Here is a 25,849-nt window from a genome sequence, read left to right as displayed (position 1 = left end):
AAAATAAATAAAATAAAGAAATTGTGTCCAACTACAACTAAAAAATACCTTTTAACAAAGTCATAGTTTATAAAAATGTCATCAAAAGGTCTTTTACATCTACCTTGCCATGTGAAATAAGACTAGAATGTGAATAGAATGCATGAATGGAAATACTCCTCTTATTTTGAATGGTGAATATAAACTCAGTCTATATAATTTTAACAGTACAAGTCTTTTGTACTCCTCCTCCTCCACATCATCATCATCATCATCACCATCATTGTCAGCATCATCATCATTATTTATTTCACTGTTGGGATTGAAGCCAGAGCTCCTTCATTCTATGCAATACATTACCACTTAGCTCTTTCCTCTGCCCTACCAGGAGATTCTCTCAGAGTAAATGCCTTGTTTGTTGTTGTTGTATTGTTTTGTTTTGCTTTATAGTTCTAATGAAGTGGGAAAGAATTTCTTCAATATGGAGAGACAATGTTTGGCTCATTCTGAAAGCATGAGTGAGTTCATAGCCTATTTAAATATTTTATCATATCAGCTATTTCTACATAACAACTTGCTGCTACCTCCCTAGTGCTTCTTTCTATATTTCCCTATCACCATGTGGTATGGATAAGAGTGTATAAACTCTGAAGGTTGTCATCTTTCAACACTTTTGTCCCTAGGGGAAGTAAAGTTTTGGTTGTACCACACATAAGATAGAAAAAGCAGCTGGAAGTAAGAGATGAGCATATTTGCTGTCTCCTACACTGGAATGTCTTTGTAAGCTTTCTGTCTCTGATCTGTTTACTGCTTTTCTCTAATTTCTGTAGATGTGTTTTTTCATACATTTGTTGACCATCTGTATTTCTTCTGTGAAGTGCCTGTTGAATTTCTTTGCTCATTTATTAAATGGGTGGTGGTTGGTGATGGTGTTATTATTAGTTTTAAGCTGGTTTTTGTTGTTGTTGTTGTTGTTATTATTATTAGTTCTTTATCTATCCTGGAAGTTAATGTGTTTTCTGAGGTGCAGGTGGCAAAGGTATTTTTTCCTATTGTGTTGGCTCTCTTTTCATGTTCTGGGTTTTTCTCTTTGCCGTGAAGAAGCTTCTTAGTTTGATGGAGCACCATTCATTGAAAATTGATTTTACTTTTTGTTGAGGGACCTGCCCTTTCAGCATCTACTCTTGGGAGCTTGAGGGCATACAGAAATCCCTCCAAAGACAGTTGCAGATAATTGTTTCTGCTCTATTATGCAGCAAAACTAGCTTTCATAGTGTCTATATTCCAATTTACATATAGCAGTCATGATAGGCCACAGGAAATACAAAACATAATATTATGGGAGTCCTGCCACCAAGAGTCTAGCAACTGCCTTGTACCAACTGGGGAGTAATTTCTTGTCAAAGGAGCAGGTAAATGGTGCTTGCCAGTGTTCTGACAACACTCTGTTCCAAAACATAGTGTTGTATGTTAGGACATCCCTGCTGCACAATGAGAAAGATGAGCATTCCTCCATGTAGATCCAAGGTCAGGCCCACCAACAACTTCTTGTGTTTTAGAGATTTTATTAATAAGTCAGTTCCTGAGCTGATATGTTGGAGTTTTGGGCCTACATATTCTTCTATCTGGTGCAGGGATTCTGGGCTAATACCTAAGTAATTGATCCACTTTGAGTTGATTTTTTGTGCATGGTGGGAGGATTAGTGTTCAATTTAATTCTTCTACATATGGATTTCGAATTTTCTCAGGACCATTTGTAGAAGAGGCTATCTTTGCACCAGTATATGATATTTATGACTTTGTCTAGTATCAGGTAATTATATTTATGTGGGTTTGTCTCTGTCTTCTGTTTTATTGGTGGTCTTAACTGTTTTGTTGCCAATACCATACTGGTTTTGTCTTTATAGCTCTGTAGTTTAATTTGAAGTCTGATAGTTTGATACCTCCTGCTTCATTTTTCTTGCTAGGTATTGTTTTGGGTATTCTGCCTCTCTTGTTTATCTAAGTAAATTTCATTATTGCTTTCCCTGTTTCTGTGAAGAACATCTCTGGGCTCTGGAAGGGAGTTGCATTGAAATTTTATAGCACTTTTGGTAGTATGGAAATTTTGACAAAATTAATTCTGCCTAGCCAAGAACATGGGAAGTCTTTTCATATCCTAGGACCTTCCTCAATTTATTTTTTTGAGTGTTCTGTAATTTTCATTGTAGAGGTTTTTTACCTTTTTTGTTAGATTGTTTCCCAAGTGTTTTTTATGCTATTTTGAATAGGATAATTTTCCTAATTTCTTGTTTAGCTCATCTTTTATTGGAGTATAGAAAACAGGTACTTTTGTATCCTGCAATTTGATGAATTCATTTGTGTTCTAGAAGCTTTCTAGTGAGTATTTTTTTGAGGAAATTTTCTTAATATAGAATCATGTTTTCTTCAAACAGTGCTCGTTTTAGCCCTTCCTTTCCTATTCATATCCTTTTAATTACATTCCTTTGCCAAATTCTCTGGCAAGAGATTAAAGGACCTGATTTGTTCAGCTCTCTACTTATCATTCAGTCATGAATTTGGTCTTCTGGAGTTTTATTCATTTATGATCCAATAGATTGCAGAGTATTATCTCTACATTTTGTATTTGCTAAGACTTGCAGGTGTACTAATAGAAGTAGTGAAAGTGGGCATCCCTGTCACATTGCAGTTTTTAGAAGAAATTCTGTAATTGTTCTCCATTTATAATTATGGTGTCTTTCAGTATGTCATGTATAGCTTTTACAATGTTGAGGTATGGTTCCTTCATTCCTGTTTTTTCTAGTGTTTAAAGCATGAATGGATGGGGTATTATGTAAAAAATAGATGCTGCATCTATTTTGATAATCAACCGTTCTCATCTCTGTATCTATTTTTGTGATGAATTACATTTATTGATTTCCATTTGTTGAATCAGTGTTGCATTCCTGGGATGAAACCCACTTGGTCATGTGCACTATTTTTTAAAATCTATTTTTGTATAAGATTTGGCAGTATTTTATTGAGGATTTTTGCATCTATGTTCATAAAGGATATTAGTCTGAATTTTTCTTTTTTTCATGAATCTTTGTCTGAACTTAGTATCAGTGTGAGATAGGCTTCATTTAATGAATTTGAAGAATTCCCTCTTTTTTCAATTTCATGAAATAATTTGAGGAGGATTGGTATTGGTTCTTCTTTAAAGGTTTGGTAGAAATTGGCTGAGCATCCATCTGGTCCTAGGCTTTTCTTTGTTGATAGGGTCTTGATGACTTTTTTATTCTCATTATTTGAAATTGATATCTTTAAATTTTCTATATACTTCTGGTTAAATTTGGGTAGCTCATGTCTCCTGGAATTTACTGATGTCTTTTAGAATTTCTAGCTTATTGAGATATAGATTTTGAAAAATAGCTTCTATTTATGCTCTGTTTGAGTGGTATCTGTGCTGATATTTCCATTTTCACCAGAGGTTTTGGTACTTTTCATTTTTCTCTGATAGCTTTGTTAATATTTATCAATTTTGTTCATTTAAAAATTTTTGATTCATTACTTTTTCAGTTTTTACATCTTGATTTTATCAATTTCATCCTTGATTTTTATTATTTCCTTTATTTTGCTGATTTTTGTGTTTTTCTCTAGGTCCTTAAGATATAATATTAGATTATTTTACTCAGTAACTTTTTATTCTTTTAATGTATGGGCTCAATGCTATAAAAATTTCTCTTAGAACTGCCTTCATAGTGTCCCAAGGGTTTTTATATATTGTATCACTATTCTCATTTACATTTAATTTTTTTATTTAAACTCTGATTTTTTCATCTATCTGTTCATTATTCAATAGTGAATTTAGTCTCCTAGTGTTAGTTTTTTTAAAAATTTTCATCTTGTTGATTTCTAGTTTTATTCCATTATGGTCTGACAGAGTTGAAGGTATTAGTGCTATTTTTGATATTTGTGAAATGTTGTTTTATGTACTAAAATATGGTCTATTTTGGAAAATGTTCCCTGTGCAGCTAAGAAGAAAATGTATTCAGTCATTGAAGAGTAAAATATTCTGTGCATTTCTGTTAAGTCTAAATTATTTATTGTAATTTTAGTTCTATATTTAGTTTTTGTTGGTATGATCTTTCTAGTGATGAGAGACACATCTTAAAGTTCCCAATATTATTGTGTTGTGATCTGTTTGATTATTGATATTGAGAAGGAGCTCTTTGATTACTTAGATGCTTCATAGTTTGGAGCATTTATATTTACCACTATTATTTCTTTCTGTTGTATTACTCTACTAAACAGTATGAAAATGGAATTTTTTATCTGTTCTGATGAACTTTTTCTCAAAGTCCATTATGTCAGATGTGAAAATAGATACACCTTGTTTATAACATCCATGTGAATGATATGTTTTTCCCATCCTTTCACAGTTAGTCTGTGTATATATTTTTCTAAGAGGTGACTCTCTTGGAGACAAGCTATTGTTGGGTTCTTTTTTTTCCAATTCAATTTGCCAGTGTATGTCTGTTGATGAGTTGAGTCCATTAACATTCTGTGTTATTATTGAGAGATGATTTATGATTCCTGTTATTTTGGTTCATTTCTAGTTATCAAGTTGAAATAGATTCTACTTTGATTAACTATTCTGTTAGTTTTAGTTTCTGTATGCTTTTTATTTGTGTATTTTATTTTTTTCTTAATAAAATATTTATTGGGTTTTATAATGCCAGCTTTCTAGTTGTGATTTTTTTTTAACTTTTGTTTATTATGGAAGTTTTTATCTCATATTAAAATCTGATATAATTTAGTATTCTATGCAGAATCTGTTTTCTTTAAGAGCTTAGTATATATTATTTCAAAAATAGAGTTCATTATGAAGAAAAAAGCAATGGTGATAGAAAAGGATTAGCAGTTTCAGGATGTGAGTAGGGCAGAAGCAAAGTGATATACAATGTATTGTTTATGAGTAAGAAGGAAAAACAAGTAAAAGAAATAAAGAGTAAAGTGAGAATAATGGAATTTGACTGTTTGTAAGAGAAAAGAAATAGAAACAAAAATAAATAAAAGGCTTGAAACAGAACACAAACTCAATCCAAAACAGGCTAATTGAAAACTTTAACCCTTAACAACAGAGTAAGGAAAAATAACTATGTTTCAGGATAGTACAAATGAGAAAGCATGAACAAATATGTACAAGTGTATGAATGTCCTTCATGTATCCATCAGTACACATACTAAAACTGAAAAGTTAAAAAAAAAAAAAACAGGATTGTTACTGAAAGTATGTGCTTGCTGTCTCTTCCAAAGTGTCTTTCCATCTCTCAGTTTCCATTCTCCATGGGATGGTATGGGGAGGTGTGAAACGTGCTGTCAGCTCCATGCCCAGGGTATAGGTCATGCTAGGTTCTACAATATGTTCTCAGGGGAGGCAGTGAGTTCCTGTCTTTGCCCCATGTGTTTCATTTCATGGGTAGTTACTGAGCATAAATAAATCAATGCACCCCCAAGACTATACTCTACTTTTCTCCCCAGGGCTACATTCGTGGGACAGGGAAGCCAGGCTTTACCAGTACTGTTTTTTCAGGGTACTGTTCTTTCTTACCTCCTTAGGTCTGCCCTCAAGCACCAAGGTCCATCACTTCTGCTCATTGAGATTTTGAAGCAACTGCCACTGGTCTTGGGCACAGCTATGTCAAGGGAAGAGAGGAGGACAGGCTTTCTTTGGCCTATCTGACTACTATTACCCCCAGGAGAAATACTGTCCATGCCAGAAATTCTCCTGATTTGCTAGGCTCAGTTTATGTCTTGTGGATGGTGTCTGTCAGATTAATATATCGGACTGAGCCCCAACACATGGATCTAAATTCTCAGTCTGAGTTGGTGCAGATGTTTAAATATGTCTCCAGCTTCAACTCTCTGTACATTCCAGGCAGACCGGTGATGACTTTCATGCCACAGTTTAATGAGTAGAATAGCTTGATCTTCTGGTCCCACATTCTGCATTCCAAGAATGTCTGCAGCACTTTTCATATATATATATATATATATATATATATATATATATATATATATATATATATATATATATATAATTAGTTTTAGGTAGACACAGTATCTTTATTTTATTTTACATGGATTGAAACCAGTGCCTCATGCATGCTAGGCAAATACTCTACCACTGAGCCACAACCCTAGCCCCTTGTCTACATCACTTTTTAGTCTTTTTTTGTCTTAATGTACTGATTTCCCCCACTCACATCAGATCCTAAGCTCCAGCTCTGTTTCTCATCTTTTTCTGATATACCCCAAATTCCCCAGTTTTCAAGGTCTCTCTGTTCAATATTGAGTATTGAGTATCAGTGGCATGCTTTTATCTCCCACCTCACAGGGAAGCAGTTTTCTCACTCTCTGAGTCCCATATGGTGGAGCTATGAGAAAATCCACTTCCTGCTAATTCACCATCATGTCTCCGCTTGTTTGACACTTATATATTTATGCTACTTTATTTGACAATGATTTTTTTTTTTCATTTTTGCAGCTTTTATTAAGGATTATGATTACGGGACCAATGATTTACTTTTAAGTATCAAACTTTCATAATTCCTGTTGTTTCTTCCTTGCATTTGATAAGTACAAAGTGGGAGACATAGGTGTTGTTAATGCATTCATTACTTACCTGTCAGAAATAGAATTAATATTAATTCTAAAAATTTCTCCGAGTCTTTGTCTGGAGGAACATTTTATAACAAAACGTCAGAGTCGTAAAATTTTATATTTTATATTTCTGTTTTTGATTAATTATATATTTTACTGTTTTATTTAATAGTGAAAGAAAGTCCTAAAGATGACTCATTAAGAAGGTATGAATTTATAGATTTAAAAAAAAAATATCTATTAACTAAGTGGAGAGTGAAGGTAGAAAGATTTGTTGAGTATTCTAGTGTCGGACAGACACCACATTCTGTTAACACTTGTTTCCTGAAGTTGTTTTATAAGCACTTTGAAAGTATCTGTGCTATTATAATCTGTTAATTACTAATAAAGAGCTGTCATTCATAGAGGTTGACTATTTGTTTCATATTTGTGTAATTAATAAGTTTCAGGCCTGTGTTTAGGCTGTAGTATTACCTAGATGACAACTCCATTGTGTTGTTCCATTGTACAGGTTGATACCAAGTGGGACCTATACAGGAAAAATCAATTTTAAAATTTATTTCAATGTGTCTGACAAATGTATTCTAAATAACATATATATTCACATTTTAACTTTCAAATTGCGTATCATCAATTTAGAAAGTCAAAGGCAGTTGTGTGTTAATTCTGATTTATATTTTACCTGATAAGCCAGGTTATAGTCCAAGATTTTGTCCTGATATTGACAGTTCAAATCAGTTTTTTTTAATATATCAAAAGCTTTTGTGGAAAATCTCACAGAGCTATGGCCTCATGTTTTCTAATAAACAAGAAGATCAGGCAAGTGCTGTAGAGAAATTATTTTACTGGAAGTTAAGAATAACACTTTTTAGACAATGTTGTATTACTTATATTAATCCTTAGAGGACATTCTTATTTCTCTACTTCCTGATTTTCCAGTTAGTTTCTCTTCAATTACTACCCCTAACAATTTTATGAAGACTTTTACTTTTATACTTTTTTTTTCTTTTTTTATGACTATAACCTTTTATTTAATTTCTATTTGTATTTTCTGTTTTGTTCTCTTTGTGTTTCTGTTTTGTCAATTGAATATTTTTTTTTTATTTTGACAGATCAAAAGTTTAGAAATTTCAGAATTTTAAGGAATTTTAGAAACCTTCTAGTCTTTCAGCATGTGTTCTACATGCCAGCCAAATGATAGTTTTGAGGATGTACCTTAAACTTAAATATATTAAAGGGAGTTTTCTGGATACAAACAATGACAACAATGAGATTTAAACTCCAGTTTCTTAATTCTGAGCTCAGTACATTTTCTGCTTATCATTTTTAAGGTGATTTTTTTTAAATAATAGATTGAAGATTGACTATAAGAACCAAACTAAAGAGGACAAGACTAGAATTTTTAAGTGAACATAGTGGTAGAGGATCAAAATTTAACTAGTGAAGGAAAGGGCTATATAAGTATTCACCAAGAGTAACAACACTGTGTTGGGTAGGAATAAGCATTTTTAAAAAGAGACCAAAATCTTAGGGTTTATGATTAGTTTGATGAGCACAAAACAGGAATGAAGAACACAGAATATTAAAAGCTCTCTATAATGGCATATTAACACAAAATTTAGAGGAAGTCTTAATAGCTTGTATTTTGCCTGTTTTCATCTCTGTGATACAAGAATGGATTAGAGACTAGTGAAACAGACTGTGGAAATTGTTAGAATATATGGATCTGTGGCACAAAACAGGTTTTCATTCACCTTTACTTTCTTTCCAAATTGCTGATGTCCTTAAAATGTACATGTAGTGCTGGGCAAAGGAGTGATTGACAGGGAAAGTTATTTAAAAGCTTCAGTTGAGTATTTGGAAAGGTATTCAGACAGGCCAATGATTGAGACTCCAGTTAGTTTAACCTGTGTCAGGAATCTGAATATTCAAGGGATGTAGATTTCAAGTTTAGAGACTGCCACTGAGTTTTGCAGATGAGTGACTGGGAAATGGATTCCCAGAGGAAGGAGGATATTTACATAATAGCTAGGGAAACAGAGGTACAAATACCAAGATTCTGCTTTTCTGGAAGTCTTTCCCCCTGAGTGTCTGAATTCCTGGAAAGGTTTTAAAGGGCTTGCTAGTTTATGAGGACCTGAATAAAGTGAGACCTATACAGGAAAAATCAATTTTATAATTTATTTCAATATTTCTGACAAAGGTATTCTAAATAACATCTATTTTTAACTTTCAATAATTTTTAAAGTTCCCAGAGAACTCTGTGCATTATTTGTGGGTAGAGGGAATAAATAGTGTATTATTATTGGTAATTTCCATCCTGTAAAACAACATTGCTTAGTATTTGACTCCTGGATATCCATGAGAGAGAACTGTGCCTCTTGTTATCTTGTCTTGTGTTACCAGAGGTTTGTTTCAGTTCAGGTGAAAAAAAAAATATCAGCCATTACTTGGGTTTTAAATTCAGCCTTCAAGACAGGCAATTTGCAAGAACAAATTATTATCTGTTTCTGCTCATGTATTGACTATTGCTCTGAATTGGAACTAAGAGTGCCTCAATATCTATATTGAATATTTTATAGGTTCACAGCAGTAGAGTCACAAAGAGGTGAATACAAGCTATTTTTTTAATTGGAGGTTATATTTTAATTATATCAATCAAGAAATACCATTTAATAAGTTATACCTTAAATTAAACAGAGTTTATTTTAAAAAGAAAACTATTCACCATTTTTGTTACACATTTTTGCTTTAAAGATCTATCAAAAAATCACACTCAGATGATTCCTTGTTTGCAATGGTTGGGGGCAGCTATGAAGCTCATATTAAGGTAACGTGATCTTTTTTTAAAAAACCTCATGTTCTTGCTCTGAATTTTGTGTTTTAAGATGTTACTGCTGAAAATTAAGCTACATTTTTTTCTTATATTTTATATGAATATTTGCTAAGAATCCATTTCAAAGAATTATGTTGATTTTTTTTTTAAAAAATGCTTTTTGTTCACTATTCTCTCAAGTACTTGAGGATCGTGGGGGCTGGAAGTAACAATGGGCTGTGAAATACATAGTGAAAGACAAATTGCATTAGAAACAGCTTTCTAACTGTAGAGGAAATATATTTATTCAAGGATTTTTTGTATCAGTTTTTATTACTGTGGTTTTTAAATCATTCTTACATGACTTAAAATACTCATGCCTAAATTAATTTTTATAGAATTTGGAATTTCCCTGGTGCCTTTAGTTTGGAATAAGTATACATCAGAATGCTTATTCTGTTGTATCCTATAGTAGTGGAGAATAATAACTATTTTGTCATCTTTGGTTCTTATTATCCCTTGATTTTTTTTCTTCCTAGAACATCCCAGAAAAAGGAGGAGAATTTATTGAAGCTTCCAGACAATCCATGAAGGATGGTAAGCAATGTGAAGACTGCCTGAAATTGTGCTGCTTATTGACTTTAAATTACAGAATTTTTATATACTCTTTATTTTGTTTTTATTGTCAGAAGTAAAATATGACACTGGGAACCAAAAGAGTGGAAATTTACCTGACAAGAGTAAACCTTCGAGTCAAAAGAAGGAAATACTTGAAACCACACTTGTGCAGGCAATCAGAATAAAGAATGATTGTCTTTCAATTCCATCACCTGAATCAAAGGTAATGTGTTAAAAAAAGTCTTTCCATTTTTTAACATATCATCTTTCAGGAAGAAAAACATGCTAGAAAGAAATATGGCTACAAGGTTATAGTAGAAAACAAGGAGAGCAACAGGTGAGGTATATGTACAGAATTAACATTGCCAGAAAGTGGTGGGAATAAACAATTCTTCAGTGTGCCCTTATAGGAGGAAAGAAATAGAAAAGAAGGAAAAAGAACAGCTTTATGAATATGAAGCTGAGAAAAGTGGATGCATACAAAGAATTCATTTATGAAGGTAAAGTCAAGTGTCCAGATTGAATAAGAGAGTCAAGATGGCTGATACTTAAAATAAGAAATATTGAAATTAAAAAGAGCAGCAACTCAATATTAGGCCAAACATAGGAATGTTAATAGAATAATGTGTTATATTTGTCTATTATTTACTCTTGACATCCTTGAATGACTAGGAGGCAGGGTTTGGGATTACAATCACAATCATTTGTTATTATAATGAATAGAAAAATAAACAAATAAATGTGGCATATTTTAGATGCTAAAAAAATCATTCTTTTCTTTGCTTCTGTTCCTATTAAAGCTTCGAGTAATTTATATTTAGTAATAATTAATATAGACTTAATATGTTGATGGTCAGTGCTTGTTGGATTATATCAAAATGGACTCTATTGTCACATATAACTAAAAAGAAATCAATAAAATAAATATATATGCATATATAAATAGTACTGCTATTAAAAAATACAAATCCAAACAAATGAGTAATAGTGGTAGTGAACATGATAAATGAAAAATAAATGAACTTTTAAAAATTAAAAAAAGATGATCAGGTTTTAAAAATTGATACACATTAATTAAACAGAATTTTCACAGTGGCATATTTTTACATACATATAGATCAAATATACTCCCCTAATGCTATCTTTAACATTCCTTCCTCCATACTCCCAATTTTATGTATGCTAATGGATAAAAATTATTATTCATCTATTTTTATGTTGAACATTTCCACCACTACTTTTCCATGTGAGAGAAATATATGATACTTGTTTCCTGAGACTGGCTTATATTATTTAACATTATGCTTCCCTATTTTATACATTTTCCTAAAATTAACTTAGTTTTGTTGTTCTCTATGCATAGAAATCTTCTTTGTGTATATATACCACATTTTCTTTATCCATTCTTTTATTAACTAGCATCTAGCCTGATTTTATAATTTGCCTATTATTAATAGTGTCATAGCAAAGATGGGCATATGTATATCTCTAAAATAAGCTGACTTTAATATTTTCTGGTAAGTACTGAGTAGTATATTTGAATAATAAAGTAGTTCTATGTTTAGTTTTTGAGTAGCCTTCATATGAATTTCCATAGGGATATAGTAATTTATGTTCCTGCCATTCCCATATAAGAGATTTTTCTACTCATCTTCCCAGTATTATTTGCCTTCTTGATGATTGCTTTTTTGAATAGTGGAAATGGGATCTTGATATTGTTTTGATTTGCATATTCCCGATTGATAAAGGTATTATGGGGTTTTTTTCCCTGAAGTGTTGGCCATTTGTATCTCTTATTTTGAGAACTAGCTGTGCATTTGCTCTTTAATGAAAAGGTTTTTGTTTTTTCTGGTGTTAATATATTTGCATTAATATTTTTAGGATATTAATCCTCTGTCAGAAGAGAGCTGTCAAAGCTTTTCTCCATTTCTGGAGGCTACCACTTCTTATGGTTTTGTGTTTCACTTACTATGCAGGAATTTTTCAGTTTGATGCACCCTCTCTTATCCATTGTTGCTCTTATTTTCTGAGCTGTAGGGGGCTCTATTCAGGAAATTATTGCCTACATACTGAAGTATTTTCCATATATTTTCTTCTAGAATTTGTAAACCTTCTAGTCTGGTACATATGTCTTTAGTTCTTTCTGAATAAACTCTTGTATAGTGTTAGAAAATAGGCATCTAGGCTTCTTCTTTTACATATGGTTATCTAGTTTTTCCAACACTATTTCTAAAATGTCATATTTTCTCCAAAATATGTTTTTGGTGTCTTTGCCTAGTATCACATGACTGTACCTGTGTGGGTTTGCTGTCTGACTTCTATCCATTGGTCTATGGGTCTTTCTTTACACCAGGACCATGGTTTTTATTACTATGGCTCTGTTTTATATTTTGAAATTGGGCATTGTAGTTTATCCATTGTTTATCTTATGATCAGTAACACTTTGTCTAAGTATTTTTTTGTATGTTTGTTTTTCTTCCATACAAATTTAGAAGTAGTTATTTTCCCCCCATTTCTGCGAACAATACCATTTGAATTTGAATGGGAATACATGGAATCTATAACTCATTTATGGTACTATGCCCATTTTCACAATATTAATACTGCTTATCTATGAACATAGCAGATCTTTTTACTTCCTATTGTTTTCTTATTTTCCTTTTCATCAATGTGTAATTTTACTTGAAGAGGTCATTCACTTTCTTGTTTAGGGTTATTCCTAGCTATTTTTAAAGTTATTTGAATGAGCTATTACTCTTACTTTATTCTCTCTAGGTTTGCTATGGTATATAGACAGTTTATTTTAATATGTTTATTTTGTATCCTGTTACTCTGATGAATTCATTCATCAAAGTAGAATTTTCATAATATATTATTTATGGTTTCTAAGAATAGGACTACATCATTTGCATATAGAAATAATTTAACATTTTAACTTTCCTATTTGAATCCTTTTTATTTCTTTCTTTTTTTCTAAATTTTAGGTACTGTAATTAGTGAGATTGGTGGCAATGAACATCCTTGTGTGTTTCTTGATTCTAGAGAAAATGTTCTTCATTTTACTATTGGCTTTGGATTTGATATACTTGGTCTTTATTATCTTTTAATAAAATTCTCCTATTTCTAATCTCTCAGGGCTTTGTCATAAGGGCCATTGAATTTGTCAAAGGATTTTCCTGCAGCTTCTTAAAAGATCATGTAATTTTGCTCTTGATTCTATATGTGGCGTATTAATTTTATTGATTTGCATGTATTGAATCATCTTGGAGCAAAATCAGCTTTTATCGATTTTTTTTTTTTGTATGTGACTAGAGTCTCAAACCAGGAGCATGGTACGAAGGAGCCACATCCCCAGCACCTTTTATTGTTCACTTTGATAACAGATCTCACTAAGTTTCCCAGGCTGGCTTTGAAATTACAGTGTTCCTCAAACAACCTGATGCTTTTCTGAGAGTATACACCTATACCACTATGCCTGATATGTATGTTGTTTTTGTAATGTGTTGTTGAATGTGGTTTGCAAAGATTTTATGAGAATTTTTATACTATGTTTCTCAAGTCTATTGATATCTAGTTTTTTCCTTGTTCTGTCCAATATTCACTTTTCCAGTCAGGGTAATACTTTGCAGAATTGTTTTGGAACCACCTTTCCTTTGCTCTTAAATGTAATGGGGGATTAATATCAGTTCTTCTTTAAATATCTGATAAAATTTAGCCATGTATTCACCTCTGAACTTCTGGTCCATAAGGCTTTTTATTATTGCTTCAACCTTCTTGCTTATTATTGAGCTATGTTTTTCTCTATCTATTTGATTCAACATTTTATGACATATTTCATTAATATCACTTAGATTTATTTATCTTTCAATTTTATTCTTTAAAATAGTCTAAATTTTTCCCATTCATTGAAATATAAATTTTCTAATAGTCTCTAGAGAACTTCTGAATTTCAGTGATATCTGTTTTAATATTTCACTTTTTGTTTCTAGCTTTATTCATCTGTATCTTCCAAGGACAAATTACCATTTTAACAACGAACTATTTGTTTCATTATTACTATGTCTTTTAAAAAAATTATCTATTTTATAATTTTGGCTCTGACTTTAATTAATTCTTTTCTTGTATTGGTTTTAGAACTCATTTACTGAAGTTTTTCTTAGAACTTGGGATGCATCATGAGATTTTTAAATTTAAATATCTTAGATTTTTAAGTGGAGGTAGCCCTTAATATAAACTGCCCTCATACAACTGCTTTGGGTGGATTAGTGGAGGGATATCAGAAGGGATAGAAAATGTACTGGGCAGTAAAATTTGTCTAAATATGTTATATGCATTTCTGTATACGTTATAATGAACCCCACTATCTCATATATATATAAATGCCTCAATAAAAGAAAAAAACAAACAACAAAAAAGATCTGCTTTTACTTTAACCCATAAATGTATAGATGTTGTGTTTTTATTCTCATGTGGTTCTCAGGTTTATTTAAAACTTCCTTCCCCTAATTTTATTAGTGACCCAACTGTATTATTCATTGTTCAAGTGTCCATGCAATTTCTATAGTTTTACTCACTGTTTGCTTCTTTTTATTAATTAGATCATCATTTCATATATAATATTGAGCTTCATTTTTAAATAATCATACAAGCATGGTATACAATTTTCCAATTCTACTCCACTGTTCTTTCTTGTATTTATTTGTAGTTGTTTCAATTAGTGCATCATGGATATAAAGGTCAAATTCAGTGTGATATATTCTTAAGTGTACAAAGGAAAATTTTTTCAGATTCATTTCACCACACTTCCTCTAGCAGTCCCTCCATAACTCCTAATCTCCTCCTTGACTCCACTGACCTCTTCTATTTTTAGGGAACCCCCCATTTTCCCTTTATTTTTATCTACCTTCTTTTTTTTTAAAAGAGAGAGTGAGAGAGGAGAGAGAGAGAATTTTTTAATATTTATTTTTTAGTTATCGGCGGACACAACATCTTTGTTTGTATGTGGTGCTGAGAATCGAACACGGGCTGCATGCATGCCAGGCGAGCACGCTACCACTTGAGCCACATCCCCAGCCCCATTATCTACCTTCTTAATAGAAGGGAAAATATTCAGCCTTTGACTTTTTGAGTCTGAGCAGGATATTTACTTTCTCTTAGTGGGACATTTTCCAGTTCCATTCATTTACTAACCAATGCCATTATTTCTTTCAATTGATGACTTAGTAGAGCTTCATTTTATATATATATATGCCGCATTGTCTTTATACATTAGTCTGTTGATTGGCAACTAGGCTTCATTTGATAGCCTTTCTATTTTGAATTGTGCTGCCATAAACTCTGATGTGGCTACATCCCTAAAATATGCTGATTTTAAATCTTTTGAATCTATACCAAGCAATGGAAGAGTTGGGTGTACCTTTCTTCTGCATCCTCATCAACATTTACAATTATTTGTGTTTTTGATAATTGCCATTCTGAAGAGAGTGAGATAAAATCTCAATGTAGTTTTTATTTGTATTTCCAAACTGCTGGAGATGTTGGACTTTTTAAAATATATTTATTGTTCAATTGTAATTCTTTTTAGAAAGACACCTTTAGTGTTTTTCAATTTATTCTGTGAGTTATTAATTGTTTGTGATAAGTTTTTTGAGTTCTTTATATATTTTGAATATTAACCCACATTTGTGGATCAGGTGGCAGAGATCTCCGTTTCTGCAGCCTCTGTCTTCATGCTCTTATTTGTTTCCTTTAGTATTCAGAAGTTTTTAACTTTATGCCATCCTACTTATTGATTCTTGGTTTTATGTCTTATGCTTTAGGAGTTTTATTAGGACAATTGATGATTGTGATAATATGTTGAAAAGTTCAGCTTACAATTTTATCTAGCAGCTATAGAGTTTCTTGGGTAATTCCTAAATCTTTGATCCACACTTGAGTTGATTTTCCTCTTCATGAGTTTGGGTATTTTTTTCCCAGACCCACTTGTTAAAAAGGCTGCATGTATTGTTTTCTAATAGCAATCCATTGTGATGTGATAAGGGATAAATGGAATTATTTTGTTTTTGTATTTACTAAGACAAGCATTGTATCCTAATATATGATCTATTATAAAGAAAGTTTTTTTTTTGCTAACAAATTATGAGTTCTGTTCTTGTCAGATGAAATAGTGCGTAGACAAATATTATGTTGTCATGATAAAAAGTAAAAGTGATATATAGGAAAGTTATTGAAAGTTTTCTATATTGAATATATAGGAAAGTTTGTCCACCTCACCAGTCACTGGTGATTAGTATTAATGTCACCCACACTTCTGTTTTTATTGGGTCCTTCTGTCCCTTTAGGATGAATAGTGATTATTTTATAAAATTGGTTGCACTACCACTCACGTATAAATATTTACAGCCATTTTTCTTGTTGTTGGATTTTTCCCTTTAGCTGTAGGTTGTGACCTTCTTTGCTAACTTTGAGTAATTGTTGTTTAAAGTCACCTTTATCAAATTTGCAAATAGCTACTACTTTTTTTTGGCTTCCATTTACATGGAATATCTCTCTATTCTTTCAGTTTTATTCTGTGAACATCATTGCATGTCAGGCTGTGTTTCTTGTAGACAACATTCATTTGGGTCTTGTTTGTTAATTGAGTATTTTTATCTATGTCTTTTGAGTTGATAATTAACTCGATGTGAATCCAATGTTAATGAAGTGTGTTTCTTTATAATATAGGGTTCACTCTTTGTTCCTATTTGCTTGTCCACTCTTCTAGTTACATTTATTCTTTTATATTCTCCCATGATTTATTTTAATCTTCTTCTTGTGTATATAGAATTCCATAGTGAATCTTCTACACTGGCAGGTTAGTTGTCATAGTTTATTTTAGTTTATTCTTGTCTTGAAAGGTGTTTATTTCTGAAGAATAACTTTGATGTAGATAACAATGTAGGCTGGCAGTACTGAGGTAAGACAGATAAGACTGGACACCAGAAGAATTAGCAAAATGCAGGTTTATTGTCTGCAGCTTGTCCAGAGGGGGCTTTCACCTGAAAAAAATTCTCTCTATGAATGCTGAGTCTAGACATTTGTTGAGCTTTATACCCGGTGGTGTGGAAATGGGAGCCTGGAAGTATCCATTTTGCAGGGGTCTACATGAAAGTTTTTTTTTTTTTTTCTGTGAGTTCTCAGAAGTTACCTATTGTCTCATTTCTTAGAACTGTCAGGGATTTTACAGATTATACCACAAAAGCAGAGTACATTCATTAAGTCCAGGGATAAATTCAGTTTTTTCAAGACAGAGCAGATCAACAGAAAATAGGATGTATAACAACATTTGAGTCATTTTGTAGAGATCTTAGCTAATACATTGTAAACAAGAACAATTGTGGTGAGGGTCTCTGGGGAAGCTTAATGAAGATGGGTTTGTGGAGGAGGGGGTGCCACTGTAATATTTCTATTTTAATGCTTGAAATATATTATTACATGTCCTGCTGGCCCTTAGAGTTATCCAGATGCATTGCCATTTACCAATAACTTGGTGCTTCTCTCTTGAATTTGTAAAAATCTTTCTTAGTTTTGAATTTTGCCATTTTAACCAAAATATAATGTAGACAGTTTCTTTTTTGGCCATGTCTATTTGGCCTTCTAAATGCTTTCTGATGTTCTTATTTCCACAATTAAATATTTTTTTTCTGGTACAAGTTCATTGAATATGTTTCTATGCCATTAGTTTGTCTATACATTCCTTCCTTCAAGACCTTAATCTCAATTGGTCTTTTAAAGTTGCTCTAGAAAACCTTGATATTCTTTTTTTTTCCTCAGACACAATACATGATATTTATTTATTTATTTTTATTATTACATTTTATTAGGTACATATGACATTACAATGATCTTGGTAATTCAAACATTTGAATCAATTGGGGTATAATTTCTCATTTTTCTGATGGTAGAGATTGCAGAATCGCACTGGTCATAGAGTCACCTATATACATACAGCAATCATAATGTCTATTCTATTCTGCTGCCTTTCGTATCCCCCCTTTCCCTCCCCTCCCCTCCCATCATTTCTCTCTATCCAATCGAATGTTACACACTTTTTTTCTCTTTTTAAAGTCTCTCATTTTTATTACATTAGGAAAGTTCTACATCATCCACCTTGTCTTCAAGACTTAACATTCTTCCATCTACCTGATGTAGTATATTTTCAGTACTTCTCATTTTGACTTTTATTTGATTTAATAAACTTATTATTTCCAAATTTTCTGACCTTTTTTTCCCCACAAACTCTTATTTCATTGTGAGGATATTCTTTCAAAACTTGGATTTCCTTCATTAATTCTTGTTTTAGTCCTTTAATTTCTGAAATTGTTTTCATAATAAATTGTTTGAATTCTTTGCTGTCCTACACATCAATGTATGTGTAGTAAGTTATTAGGGATTTAAACACTTTGGGCAATGTGTTAGTGCCTTGCACTCTCATTTTCTTGTTTTAATATACAGAGGTTTGTGCAGATATTCAAATAGATTTCTATTCTCTTAGATGTGGGCCATTTTCTTCAGCAGATTTCCCTTCAGATATTCCCCAAACTGAGTGTATGTTCTATTTTCAAAGCCCCAACTCATTGACAAACGTGCTGGGACCACTAATCCAAAGTAATTTAAGAGGAAAGAATAGCCTCCAGTAATATCTAAAAGTTAGAAGCTAAGCACATGTTGACTTAAGACCAAAGCAAAAACTTTTAAAAATGATCTCTACAACTCAGGTAACCAATGAAGAAATGGTAAGAATAAACAATATCCAACATTCAGTTGTGAGTGATTCTAAAATTAATACAAAAATACACAGAAAAAAGAAGAAGAAAAAAATGAAAAAATAAAATTAATGCAAATACAAATGTAAAATAAGAAAACAAGTACAATGAAAATTAAACAAAAGATCATGTATGTTAGAAAGTGAAAAACAAATGATAAAAAAAATGTCATTTAAAGATTCAGTGACAAGAAAAGTATGATTTCCTCATCTGATGTAATTCAAATATAGACAGTTTCTTTCCCAACTTCTACTTTTAAGATTAACCATTCTGGGGGTGTTTCTGGGGAGCAACTATAGTTCTACTTGTTTCTTCTCAATAATAGCCTCAACAAGTCAGTACTGGTTGTGCAGTCTTGAATGTTGAAAAGTTTTCTTTGTGCCTATCAGGAAGTTCTGTAGAATCATTTTTATATGAAGAGGTAAATCAATCACAGTATTGGTTTTTTATGTACCTGAGTATAGGGCTCTAGTTAGAGTAGGAGCTATCAACAAAACTTTAAGACATGGAGCCTGTGGGTTAGTCTGTGCTGAAAATCCCAATTCCACACTTCTTTCAGTGAGCTCAAGGTCATGCAAGACTTCAAGTCTCCGTGGTTGGTTTCACTGCCTCTAAGCATGGTAGAGATGGACTACATAAAGGTCTGTGCTTGGTTGGGGGAGATGCAGGAAACAAGCTTTTCAAAGCATTCCAAAAATGTTCTGCCCCACAAAATCACATGCAACTCATCTTCTTTTCTTTTACTAATCTCAAAACACCAGTATTGAAAGGGAGATGTCCCCACTGCCCTCCATTCTATAATGCAGCCAACCAGCACACCATTCTTCCTGCTGATCAGAGTTTTCAACATATCTCTGTTAATCTGGACCAAAAGGGTGGGTATCCACAATTCCAGTAAATAGAGGCAGTCCCTGGGTCTTGGAGATATAACATACAGGAGACCCTGATATCTCAAAGACAGAGTTCCAGCAATGGGACCTTTCTAAAGAGGGAATCCCCTTGGTGAATTGCCAAGGAAATGACTATAATTACTTCAGTTGAAGAAGTGGGGGTTCTTCCTTCACATGCCTCTAAGCACAGTGAGATAGCCAGACTCTGAAGATCGGCTCTCCTCTCTGTCGATGGTAGAAGCAAGTATTTTTTTGTTGTTTGTTTGTTTGTTTTTACCAGAACCAATTCTGACTGTCTTCTTTTACATAATTTCTACAGGCACATTTAATTGAAACTCACCTCAGTTTGTATCCCTTGGATGACCATGTAACCATGACTACAGCTTTCCAGAGCTCCTTAGAGATCTGTGTCTCAGTTTCTTTTGTTGATAGAGCCTGACTTGTGTTGTTGATGACTCTTGACCTGCCAAATTCATGTCCTTGATGGGTCCTGGAAATATAAGAACATAAAGGCCAGGGTTTCTGATCAACCATCAAGAAAGTCTCGAAAAAGGACCCCCAGTAAAGAAGTTTCTTCAGTAAGCACTCTGATTCTGCTGAGAAGAATCTGCAGTGCACCTGTCCTCCATTGACATCTCAGGCAGAATCCAACTTGATGAAACTCATTACTGGAAGTTAAAATACATTTTTTTAAGATTATAGAGGATGTGAGCCTACCAGAGAAGAGCTTCCACCTAGTCAGTTTTTCCCTGAAAACTGCTGCAGTTTAATTATTTTATTAACTATTTTATTACTCTAAAAAACATATTTTTTGGTCTAATCTGTTCATTGGCTCTCTGTAATTGCACTCCACTGCATGCCCTTATTCGGGTTTGCCAAACATACACTAGTTGATTTGACTCAAATTCAGGGTGCAGTCCATAACCACTGTACGCATCTACATATGTTTTTTACCATAGTATAATATTTTGTAATTTTTTCTTGTGTGGAAACTGTATTCGAAAAGAAAGAAAACTTTTTTTTTAAAACCAGTTTATCATTTTATTAAACTAGTTTTCCCATCAGTAAAAGTTTCACCAAAAGAAATTTAGATTTCTGTAAGCCCTTGCTTCCCTGAATAAAACAGTGGGAACAAGACTTCTTTTCTACTTGATGTGACATAATTCAGTCTCAACAGGAAAAGCTTATAATTAGAATGTTTTAAATGTTTAATAATGTGTAGCAAATGTGTATATACATATATATGTGTGTGTATACAACTTAAACTTTATACATGTTATATAGTATATATGTTATATATGGTAGAAGGTCCTCTTATTTTTAGTAGTAATTTATGAGTAGTGCTCAGTGTAATGAAGTTACTTCCTGATAGAAATATGCACATCAGTTAGTGTACTATTGGTAGTTCTCTCTCTCTCTCTCTCTCTCTCTCTCTCTCTCTCTCTTTCTCTTTCTCTCTCTACCCCTCCCCCCTCTCTTCTTTTAGCTGTCAATGGACTTTTGTTTTATTCATTTATATGCAGTGCTGAGACTTGAACCCAGTTCCTCACACATGCATGGCAAGCACTCTGCCACTGATCCACAACCCTAGCCCTCGTGTTGATAGTTCTCTATTGTCATTCTATCCTGGTTTTATAGAGTTAGTAGACAAATCAATATAATATTTGGCTGATTTGCAGAGTATATATACCACTGTGATATAAAGTATTTCAATTTTTAATGTGTACTTCTCTAGTTTTTAAATCTAATTTATTTCAAATCTGGAAAATTAGGTGTCTCCTTAGAATACTGATTAGGCAATCTTCATATAATTCATTGGTGATATAATTTTACCAGATGACTCTCTCTCAGATTCTTTCTCAGAATAGTGTTGGTCATTCATTTGGTGATGCACATCAAAGAGAAAAAGGTGGTATAAATGGACATACAGAAGGTAAGAACCACTCATTATAAAATCATTGGATATAATGCATGCTTAAAACATGAGCACTAGTGTGATTTAATAGTGGAAGAAATGAAAATAATAAATAGTATGGGAGTTGAAATAGTGTATCTTATCAAGTTGCAACCACAGGGTAAGTTGGAGTTGTCCTAGAGGAGCTGAGTTATTAGGTCCATTTCCAGACCTGCTTAAATTAGAGGAAAGTTAGGACATAAGAAAAGGGGAGAGAAGAATTCAGAAATGAAGAATAAGAAAAGACTATAGACAACAACAACCAAAAAGAAAAAGAAAAAATAAGCAGATGCACTTTGATGATGGCCTGATTTAAAACATTCCTTGGAAAGATTATGACTTCTAAAACATCTACAAATTAGAGTACAAATTGAGAGAATTTTAAAAATGAGAAATTCAAATATTACATGGTAAACCCAAAGAACTTAAACAGTTGGTGTGTTTTATTCTACATGTCATTTGAAACCTTGTGTAACAGTACAGAGCTTTTATTCCAGAGATCCAGCTTTGTCCTTTATTACTTAATGAAACTTCATTCTACACTGGTCCCAGGAAATGATATATCCTCTATTTTTCACAGAACATTTTTTCCATTCTGGCGTGCTTCCTTCTATTTGGCACTCCTGCCATCTTCTTATTCATTTCTGCTCATGCATATGCTTTTCATACTCATCCTATCTTCAGCATTAGGAGCCATCTAGCTAAAATGCAAATGTGACTATGAACCTCTTTAGAAGATAAAAGGCCAGCTTTTAAAATTACCCAGAAATCTTTCATGAGTTAAGCCTAACACTTTATCCTTTCCCTTAATTTTACTGTCATCTGGATGGCTCCTCACCAATCCCTATATTTTTAGACAAATACTGACCCATTTAATGCTTCAGTCTGTGTGTAGCTACAGCCTTTTAAGCTTTCCCCATTTTCTGCCTCTGACGGTAACCTCATTCCTTTAGTCTCTGCTGAATTCTAGCTCTAGGAAAGCCACTATTCCTAGCACCTTTTTACTCTATTCTCATAGGGAACATATTAATTCTTGGTTCAAATAAACTGTTGATGCTAAGGTGATGTAAAAGAGGTCTTCTCAAGTTCAGGAGCCAAAGGACTAGACAGGGGAAGGAGTAATTTACAAGTCAACTGGTAGATATCCAGTTGAACAGTGGCTGAAATGCTGAGACACCTCAAGGGGGTAAAAACAGTTTATGACAAGGAGATTGGTAATCATGCAGGACTGAACAGACTAAGTCTTACAGAAGAACACATTTTTTAGAGTAATATAGAAAAACATTGCATATGCAAGATATTCATTGATAACACTAGAAAGAGTCTAAGTCACTGTGGAAATGATTACTTATGAATAGTTGCTTTAAAAAGTTAATGTTATGGGGAAGAGAATAGCAAATTATGTGTATCCCCACATTTCTATAGTGTTTTTAAAATTTAATTCTGGCAAATTTTCATTCATCTTGAGTGGATATACCTTTGAGATATTCTTGTTTTCTTAAACCTGGTGATACATAGTGTCTCCTCAGGTAGACTGTTGAAGTTTTATACCACTAAAAACATTCCCTGAAAAAAATTCTTTGCTGGGTACAGTGGATCACCTCTAAACACAGCTATTGGGAGATTGAGACAAGAGCATGGCAAGTCTCAGGCCAGAACAAACATTTTAGAGAGACCCAGTTTCCAAAAATAAACAAATATACAACTCTGGCAGAGCTCTTGCAATGTTGCAATGTTCTAGGGTTAAATCACTGATTACACACAAGTATACCCCACCAATAAACAGTTAAAGAGGTAATATCACCTAAAATTCAAGCTTATAATTACTTTTTATTTTTGGCAGACTGTCATTCACTCTAAATGTTCTAAGTAGTTTACGTAAATCTACATACATTTTTCAGCTGAACCACTTTGGTTCTCATCATCTGAAGAAGAGGAGGAAGGTCTTGATGACACCAAAAGTAAGCAGCCACAGGTGTGTTCACTCATATATATTTTTTAAAACTTCTGATTTCTTACTGTATACCTTAGTTTAAGAAAGTCAATATGGGCAAATTTGATTACCTTTCATAACAGTGGTTTAAAATCTAAAGGTGATAATTTAATATTCAAACCTAATAGAATTTAACTGGTTATGAATCTGAAAATAGCATTAAAATTCAGGATAATATATAGATAAATATTATCCTTGTGATTCGTTCAGAAGTTTTTTCTGAATATTATTTGGGTTTCCATTTTTTTAATCCCTGAAAATGATGAAGAAGTTAAAATTAGTGGTTTTGCAAATAACCATTTAATTAATGAACATTAATTGTGATGGTCATTGAGTACATTTATGGTAAAGGATGGTCCTTCCCATTGGCTCAGTTTTAGTTACATATAAACATGGAAAATCACACCCATCTCAGGTGCTCTTTGGGTATCATAGGCAGAGTGAGTGAAAAGACACACATACATGCAGATCCTAATCAGACAGCAATTTCAGACCAGTTTTTCTCATACACTCAAATGTGCATAGCTCACACACCCAGCCCATGGACAGCTGGTTAAATCCTTGAATTTATTTACTATTCTAAAAGCCAAAGTTCTAGGTTTCATTTGGTCTGAGACTCTCTACAGTGCCTCTCCAGGTTTTCTTTTTTTCTATAGCTGCTCTTTTTTTATCCAGAATGCACACAGGAGCCAATATGACTCAAGCTCTGAAAAATGGTCAGGAAGTGCTGTACATTTTTGTGCTGTCATTTTTCTTCATTGGTGTACTTTTTAGTTCTCTCTCAGAGGAACTTTTTGTTTACTCTACCCAGATCCTGTGTGTGGCTTTCTAACAGTACAATAGAAATATTTCTTCACCCTACTTTGTCATTTTATTAATCTGGATTTTCTCTCAGTGAAACACTTACTATAAGCTCCTTAGATCCTGTGAGACTGTGATGACCAAAATGAGGCAAGTCCAACAAAGTCTTATTCCTGCTCAACATCACATAATTCCAAATCTCTTATCACACTGAGTCTCATAAGTCTGTTATTTAAAACATGTAATGCAACATAATATTAATTATATTTCTCAAGAATGTTTAATTAAATATTTAATGCATTCTCATCTTGTGGGGTTGTGATATATGTTTGTTTACACTCTTAGAATACATGCATTCATGTTATTAAATTTTCAGGGAATACCTTTTCTATGATATCCATCTTGCTTTTACCAAATCAGGAGCCATTGGAAGACAAGAGTTAGCTTCATCTGAAGCACAAATTCTAGGTTGCCCTGTGGAAAATATGACTGTACTTATCTACATTTTAGTTAGCTGCTTTCAAGACCAAAATTTGGGTGATGTCTAAAAGAGTGATAGTGAAGTTTTCATGCAGCTCTTTGGGGTCCTTTATTTTGCAGGTATTTTCTGAGGGTGGTCCACAGATGTGCATTTCTCACTCATCTGGAGAGAAACATTATATAGCAAAAGAGAAAGCAGATGGACATGTCCATGGTAAGAACTACATACTCTACACAGTTCTTTGGACAGAATATTGATTTCTAACATGAGTGCTGATTTATTCTAATACTTGGAAAAATGAACCTAGTAAACAGGTAATAATGAAAAAGTGAGAAAGATAATGAGTTGTCTCTCTTAAGACCAGGTCCAGCAGCAGGTTATAGTGGGAGTGTCCCTCTTAGTTTCTATACAAGACATGCATAGATCATAGGGGAGTTGAAAATTGTGAAGTAGAAAGGATAATGGTGAATACACATTGGGAAAGGCAGAGAGAGTGAGTGCAGCAAGTAAATGAAGGAATAAGAAACAATGAAGGCAGGTAAATTTCAGTCATTTACCAGAATAAAAAGACCACCTGTTCAAAATGTGGAAAGAAAATGGGAGTTTCCAGTTGTGCAAATGACTCAAGGTGTTAATATTTTTTCTCACCACTCATTTCTGAGTTGTCATTAGAAAGGAATTGACATGTGAAGAACTGATCATGAAGAAAGGAAGTTTTTTTTTCTTTTTAAGTCAAATGTTCATAAATCCATGTGTCTGGTCATAAATTTATATAAAACAATATTGTAATTAAAACAAATAAAAAATAAAAATACCTATATCATAGACATTCTTGCCACTACCTGGGATGAAGCACAGATGGCAGACAC

At 32.9% G+C, this 25,849-nt stretch overlaps 1 protein-coding gene across 1 annotated transcript in view; it reads left to right on the top strand.

Annotated features, from left to right (window-relative positions):
• LOC143386394 (uncharacterized) overlaps positions 1-25,849 on the top strand; it is a 145,316-nt gene that overhangs the window by 116,375 nt on the left and 3,092 nt on the right. The window contains 7 exon segments of the mRNA XM_077108275.1: positions 6,797-6,830; positions 9,382-9,454; positions 9,979-10,036; positions 10,129-10,280; positions 21,588-21,684; positions 23,607-23,680; positions 25,100-25,193. Of these exon segments, the coding sequence (XP_076964390.1) occupies positions 6,797-6,830; positions 9,382-9,454; positions 9,979-10,036; positions 10,129-10,280; positions 21,588-21,684; positions 23,607-23,680; positions 25,100-25,193 (582 nt within the window).

This window comes from Callospermophilus lateralis, unplaced genomic scaffold (genome assembly GCF_048772815.1).
Source record: "Callospermophilus lateralis isolate mCalLat2 unplaced genomic scaffold, mCalLat2.hap1 Scaffold_323, whole genome shotgun sequence".
Classification (NCBI taxonomy): Eukaryota; Metazoa; Chordata; class Mammalia; order Rodentia; family Sciuridae; genus Callospermophilus; species Callospermophilus lateralis.
The sequence above is the reverse complement of the archived record's forward strand: the minus strand, read 5'-3'. Positions and strand labels throughout refer to the sequence as shown.